The sequence below is a fragment of the Nansenia antarctica genome (genome assembly GCF_963989245.1).
Source record: "Nansenia antarctica genome assembly, chromosome: 8".
In the NCBI taxonomy this organism is placed as follows: domain Eukaryota; kingdom Metazoa; phylum Chordata; class Actinopteri; order Argentiniformes; family Microstomatidae; genus Nansenia; species Nansenia antarctica.
In genome coordinates, this window is record NC_137678.1 from 29,715,315 (window position 1) to 29,722,814 (window position 7,500).

Genomic DNA, 7,500 nt, shown 5'->3' on the forward strand with positions numbered 1-7,500 from the left:
GGAATGACAGTGTGTGTGTAGAGAGGAATGAGAGTGCAGGTACTGCATGTGTGTGTTATTGTGTGTGCGTGTGTGTGTGTGTGTGTGTGTGTGTGTATGTGTGTGTGTGTGTCACAACTCACTTGCAGGTGAAGGACTTCTTCTTCTTGCTGCACTTGCGGGCGCAGTGCTCCAGGAGCGGGTGGTCCGGGCCAGGACAGGGGGGCAGCCGGGGCACAGCAGCCGCACCGCCTCGCTCTTCTGGTACCGCTGCAGGGTCTGCCTGCACTCTGAGACAGGAGGGAGGATGAGAGGGAGTACACACACACACACACGCGCACGCGCACATGCACGCACGCACACACACACACACACACACTTGCTCGCGCAATACCTACCTACCTACCTACCTACCTACCTACTTTTCTCCTCTCCTCTCCTCTCCTCTCCTCTCCTCTCCTCTCCTCTCCCTCCTGTGTGTGTCTCTCTCTCTCTCTCTCTCTCTCTCTCTCTCTCTCTCTCAAACCCAGGTGTCCTGCCGTGAAGACATGCGTCTTCAGGACATTAACTAGGGGAACTGACGCGTGTCTTCAAGGTCTTAGGCGTAGGAGTGTTTCCAAACCATCTCCGCTACACATCAGGGAGGCTGAGGGAGGTAGAAATCGGAGGACAGACAGGCGCATTACCAATGAGCCCGTCTTCCCGTTTCGACCTCCACCAGCCTCCTGCTGCACACGCACAAGACTCCAACAGGGAGTAATCCACACCATTACCAGAAGACAAGGTTAATTACCCTTTTCATTAATCTCTTCTCCCTGCACCCTGACTCAACTGGGATGCAAACCAGCGCTGTTAGCAACAGATTCATCTTCCTCCTTGTACTGTACCTCCCTGTGGCTTAGAGGGCACTTGGGGGCCCAATGAGGGCACTCCCAATTTCAAAAGATACCATCAGTGCTTTAAAGAGTACTGTATGGTGTGTCATAGCACGACATGTGCTTAAATCCTCAGCTCCACTGATGGGGAAGATAGACTGTGTTACATACATGCCATATTGGCTATGATAGGCTGTTTCATATTTGGTTATTGCAGCCGTTTTCTTGTGTACTTGGCACAGCAAGTGGTAAAGATAAATCATTAAAGAAATGTCGTTGACATTTAGAAATATGTCCATGACCCCAAATCAGACACAAGCCCTTATGCATGTACTTAGGGATGCACGGCAGGGTTTTGTATTGTCTAAAGAGGGCTCCCCGTGGTAGAAATTGTTTTAGGGAGGACACATTATTAATGTTTGGGTTGCATTCAACCACATCTGGCACTCATCACGCTGTTGTCTCAAACATTGATCTCTCTCCAAGCCGCACAATTAGACTTCACTACTTAGACTCTTCCTCTATTTGAAACGCAGACGTCCCCGACTATCCCGCTATCTCGGCGAGTTAACGTCAGATTTGAGGTGAATTTAGAAATGTAACAATATTAGAAATGTACTCTGTGTCGTATTTGAGTGATGGAAATGGACAAACATCGGCTTAGCGTTAACATTAATCATTGCAATGTGGGTCCGTTCCTTTTTTGCAACGTGGAGAGGGAACTGTATCCAATTAAACGCATCTTCTCTTTAAAGGAGCAAAGGAGCAGGTTAAAGGTGCGTCTCGGTCAGACATTTGCATACACATTTCATCTGTTTTAGGGAATCGAAACCTGCGATCTGAAAACGTGAAACTCGACTCATGCGGCCAGATGTTTGTTCCCTCGCGTTCCCCAGCCGTTTACGCGCGTGCACCGATTCCACTACGGGGGATTCGGGCACGCGCACAGCATCACTGCATGCGCTTGACCAGAAGATTGGCCCGAATCTTGAAACGGAGAAATCTGGCGAACTTATTGGTAATTTGCCCTGTGCAGTGTGATATTTTTAAACGAGTTTCCAGGCTGCCTTGGACTTGGAGCAACATTAACTATATCAGTTTGCGTGGGGGTAGCGGCATCGTGACATTTATCCAGTATGCATGATCGTTCCACGGACGTAAATGAGCCTATTAGTGAAATGGCCATTAACCTATATAAAATGTTAATGACAAAGCAGTAACATCGCTTGCAGATGCACTTCAAAAACATCCCTTGAACCAGTGCCAACATGTTCCAACTCACTAAGCTGTCCTGTGCGGGCTACCTTTACGCAGCTGGCTTGGTGCTTCAGGCAATGGGAGAAGCAATATCCCCACTATGACATGCATTTGATCAAAACATATTTTGTATTAAAATGAATGATGATATTTTCCTTATTGGAATATTTCACCGTTTTGTGGACTGTTTCATTGGCATGACAAATATTGAAATATACATTACAAATATAGAAACATATATGGCATATATTAGGAAAGATACATTTATTACTAATTGCAATGAAGTTTGACACAGAATCAGTGGATAACAAACATCCCTTGACGACTGTAGCCTATCCTATCGGCTTTAAGCCAAAGCTAATATCACATGCCCGGCTAAAACTCACTGCAAAGTGAAATCCACACCATTTAAATGGAAAAAAAACATTCTCATAATTCAGGCTATTACTCTACTACTTAGCTGTGGTTATTTAGAGAAATGCAATGTTTATCAACCTCTCTCTCTGCCGAAATCTCACAATCTTCCTTTCAGATCAGTGGCTAGATAACTTTAAATATGTTGTTATTATTAACTGCATGTCTTTAATAATCTAGTAAGTAGCCTATATGCGGTAATATAATTATTACGCTAGAGCCTCAAAAAGTGCAGTCTTACGATCGTTTCTAACAAGTACAGCTCATCCTTTAAACAATAAGTGATGAATGAAAATGATTATATGCCGAGCGCGCATTGATAACTCCACGGCACGCAAAGCGCACTAAGCCCCCTATCCAACATTCCGTTAGATTCCGTTAGATTCCGCTGTTTACCTGAATTCACGGCGAGGACAACACACAGTAGCGCTTTGTAAATCCACATGACGTTAGTCTTCATGTTCGACGCCGGAGTGGGATAATCCGAGGGTTTAGCGTTGGGTTTGATTGAGCGTCCTCTCAGCGTTGTACCTGTTTATATGGTACCGTTCTGTGATTAACAGGAAAAGCCCTCCACACAGGCAGCGATGCCCCCCTTTACTGGAAAGAAGCCGTCCTTGGTTCAACCCCCCTGTCCCCTTTATCACACCGTTCCCCCTCCCCAGCCGCGGAGCAATTAAAACAGCACTTTGACCGCTTTACTCGTTGTCCCTTCCACGGCCTCACACAAAGTGCGTTTGTCAATTTGTTTATCTTAACCAGAGAGGGGGGTGATGCCAAACCGGATACATGTCACTTCCCTCGGAATTGACTGATAGTCAATGCGACGATGATGCATGTTGGTGTCATACATTGGTTTCAATGTGTCCAGTACTGTGTATCATCTGCTCGATGATAAGCCATTTCAATATGTTTTGGGAACTACCCTTTCTCCCTCCTCGACCCATGTCTGAGTTTTGGCTAAGCAGCAGACACAGATGGGATGATTTGCACATGCTTGAAGGAAACTTTATGCAGGGGAGTGATTGCGGCCCCAGAGGACCTGAGCTCCAAGTTGCTGCCAAAGTGCGCAAAACTCGGTTTGCACAAAAAAAAGCGCATATAGGGATTAAGACGTTCCGCGCTGACTTCCTTATAACGTTTTGGCATACAGTGTGACCTCCATGATGCCTTAACATGCAACCTCCACGATGCCTTTAACATGCCTCTGGTGTCATAGCAATCTCCGGTTATTAAATTGTCCATAGCCATAAGCAGTGCACTGTGGAAGACGGTCACTGTTTAAACTGCATTGCCTGGTTGGTGTCACAGGTGTAAATAAACATAAGGGCGCATTTCAAATGTGAGAGAAGTCTGGATAATATTGCAGCCAGTGAAATGTTAGGGATGCCAATGCCATCCCTAACGCCAAGACACGACTGTGTCCAAAAGTCAATTTCATTCATTTCAACTCAAAGTGGGGGAAACATTTAGCCTAGCCCGTGCACATTCTTTGCTTGGCCTACTTTCAAATCACATAATGTGTGCTAACCATCTAGGATTATAGAAAAGACAGAAATAATAAAGATAGCAAAAACTGGGAGGGCAGGAATGTTGGAAACTGGCCGCCTTGCGGAATCATATTTCTATTCTGGGTCAGCCAATAAAACGCAGTGCCAGCTGTTCTGTCAAATACCCACATCATGACGGAGTGGGCTCCAAACATCTGACAGATCTCTGTTTTGTCTGCTCAAGGCGTCCCATCGGGAGCGCTTTTTGGGGACAGTGACAGCTCCATTCGCGTCCGTGCGTCAGTGCGCTTTGCTCTTGGTGTGGCGAGCAGGCGAGGGGTGGGGGGGTGGGGGGGTGGACACAGCTGGAAGCAATCCCATTTAGGTACCAGCGTGCTAGGGGCTTTTTTGGGGGGTTTAACTAAGTGTTCCTGAGTTTTGGACACGAACCCCGTGGAGGGCGCGATCGTTATTTGACAGGAAATCCACACTTCGGCCGTTAACGGGCGGCGGGTCCAGGTCTCCAGAGAGAGAAGGAGAGATGGAAGAAAGGGGCTTAGGTGAACGCCAGACGCCTGGCTCGTTCCCATTAAGTCGCGTGCAGGTCGCTTTCTTTAGCCTAGACCCTTTTTTTTTTTAAGGTCCCATGCGCTCACGGTGTGTGTAGGCTACGTTCAGCGGAGCGCTGAAAAGCGCCAGCAGGTGTGTGTGTGTGTGTGTGTGTGTGTGTGTGTGTGTGTATGTGTGTGTGTGTGTGCGTGCCTGTGTGTGTGTGTGTGTGGGTGTGTGTGTGTGTGTGTGTGTGCGTGCCTGTGTGTGTGTGTGTGTGTGTGTGTGTGTGTGTGTGTGTGTGTGTGTGTGTGTGGGTGTGTGTGTGTGTGTGCGTGCCTGTGTGTGTGTGGGTGACTCAATCTGAGAAAACCGCAGCCGGGGAGGCCAGGAGGAGCGGACTCAGTGGAGGTGCTCTGTTCAAGGCGCGTGTCACGCTGGAAACGTCAATCAACGTCAGATTAAAGGAGAAATCCAGACCTGCTCTGAAAAAAATATTTCTAGGGAGCAAATTACTGAAGGTTTGGTAAGTTTCAAGCCCCGGCCAGACATGTCCCCTATGATTTACACGCCTGGCCTGAAGTGAATTGTGACGCTGATTATGCGTCGAGGCAGGTGAGGTTGTGAGAGTCAAACCTTTTCTCTCTCTGCCTATAGCGACGCGGTTCATAGCAACCCTCATCGTTTCAACATTCATTCTCCTCATTACACAGCATCAGGTACTAGATGGGGCCAGGGTTCACTTCTATGAATCTATAACAATACATAATTTCCCTCTCTCCATTCCCCCTGAATAAGGATGAACCCGCAGTGAGACGCAGCTCTCTGGCTACGGTTCACATGACCAGAGAGCTGGCCGTGACCGCGCGTGTGTGTGTGATGTCTCTCCAGCCGAGTCCCATTAAAGACCACCACCCCATTAAAACTCTATCAGTCCTTTCCCATGCAGGCAGCCCCCCTCTATCTTAGATCTCCCTGCTATTCCCTTGCTCAATCTCTCCTCATCAGTACAGGAGAGAGAGAGAGGGAGAGAGAGAGAGAGACAGACAGACAGACAGGAAGGAGTTTAGGGATGGCAAATATACAGAGCCAAAAAACACAGAGGCTTTATGGAAGGAAATGGGAGGTGAAATAGAAATCACTTGTGTACAGTGTGTGTGTAGAGAGGAATGAGAGTGCAGGTACTGAGAGAGAGAGAGAGAGAGAGAGAGAGAGAGAGGTAGAGAGAGATAGGGGTAGAGATAGAGAGAGGTAGAGAGGGGGGGGAGTCCCCGCCCCTTCCATTTCAGCATCCTCTCTGAGAGGTCGTATGCCTGGAAAAGAACTTGTCCTCCTCCCTTTCTGTACCTGCCCCCCCCCCTCTCTCTCTCTCCCCCCCCCCTCTCTCTCTCCCCCCCCCCCTCTCTCTCTCTCTCTCTCCCCCCCCCTCTCTCTCTCTCCCCCCCCCTCCCTCTCTCTCTCTCTCTCCCCCCCTCTCTCTCTCTCTTCCTCTCTCGCACACACACACACCCACACACCCACACGCACGCACACACTCACACACGCACACACGCACACACTCACACACTCACACACTCACACACTCACTCACACACACACACACACACACACACACACACACACACACACACCCACACACATTCAGTGGAGAATGCTGAGCTCAGCATAGAGGTGTGGACAGGAGAGGTGAGGAAAAGGGAGGAGAGGAAAAGGGAGGAGAGGAGAAGAGAGGGCCGGAGGGATGGGTGGTGTTCCTCACCGGGGGGACCGTCAGACCCTCCCAGGGCCGGACCCTGTCAGCGCCGCACTCCACCCCTCCATCTCTCACCTTCACACACACACACACACACACACACACACACACACACACACACACACACACCAGGGTTTCCGTTAACCGGTAATTCCCGGACTTTGTCCGGTAAAAGTTGTTGAAGTCCGACAAATTGAAAACTCGTCGGACATAAATGTCCGGTGAAAATAATTCCCTCTAAGCACAATTTGAATACAATTCGCTAAAGTTCACATTCTGATTCCTTCTATTTTAAAAAAGACGAATATATAGGCTATGTATTTATTTTATTATGATATGATTTGACACCGGCATGATGATGACTCCTAATGTGTAGGCTGCCTATGCGAAACAGCGGTTGTTTCCGGTGTGCGCTATAACTCGTGCACAATCGAGTCGAGGCAGAGAGGAGGATAGCGATGTTTCTCTCTGTGATAGTGTGATTATGCAAGCCTTTTCTGAAAGGGATGAGAACCCGATTGTTTCAGCTTCTCCCAGGGAGAAAGTGGTAGAGTTACCATCCTCCCCGAGTCCTACCATACCATCCGCTGACAGCCTATCTCTGCCTGTAACCGGCGAGCGATTGCGTGTCGCTCAAGTAGCTGATCAGTCATTAAACAAATGTTTTTACATGCAGCTAGTGAGGAATCTGAAATAGGGGGCAACGTAGTTTATTTCCTTAACGATGGGATATTAATGCGTAAATGGTCTCCTCCTAATGCAAATGGTTGTGAGTGGAATACTGTAAAACAAGTGGTTGTGCCTGTGGGTTATAGACAACAGGTGTTATCTGTAGCACATGAGAGCCAGTGGTCAGGACATTTAGGTATAACTAAAACTTATCAGCTGATATTGAAACATTTCTTTTGGCCCGGACTGAAGGCGGATGTTGCCAAGCACTGCCGCTGTTGCCATACTTGTCAGATGGCGGGTAAGCCTAATCAATCCATTCCACCCGCACCATTGCATCCCATTCCTGCTATAGGGGAGCCATTTGAACGTGTAATAATTGATTGTGTTGGACCTTTGCCTAGGACTAAAAGTGGAAGTCAGTATTTGCTTACTATTATGTGCGCTGCTACTCGTTTTCCCGAAGCTGTTCCGTTGCGTAACATATCAGCCAGCTCAGTGGTGAAAGCTTTAA

General features: G+C 48.1%; 1 protein-coding gene across 1 annotated transcript in view; it reads right to left on the reverse strand.

Annotated features, from left to right (window-relative positions):
* hgfa (hepatocyte growth factor a) overlaps nucleotides 1-7,500 on the reverse strand; it is a gene marked incomplete at both ends in the record, with an annotated part of 37,035 nt that overhangs the window by 22,197 nt on the left and 7,338 nt on the right. The window contains one exon of the mRNA XM_080538256.1: nucleotides 127-262. Coding sequence (XP_080394382.1) covers nucleotides 127-262 — 136 coding nt within the window. The remainder of the gene's footprint in view (nucleotides 1-126; nucleotides 263-7,500) is intronic.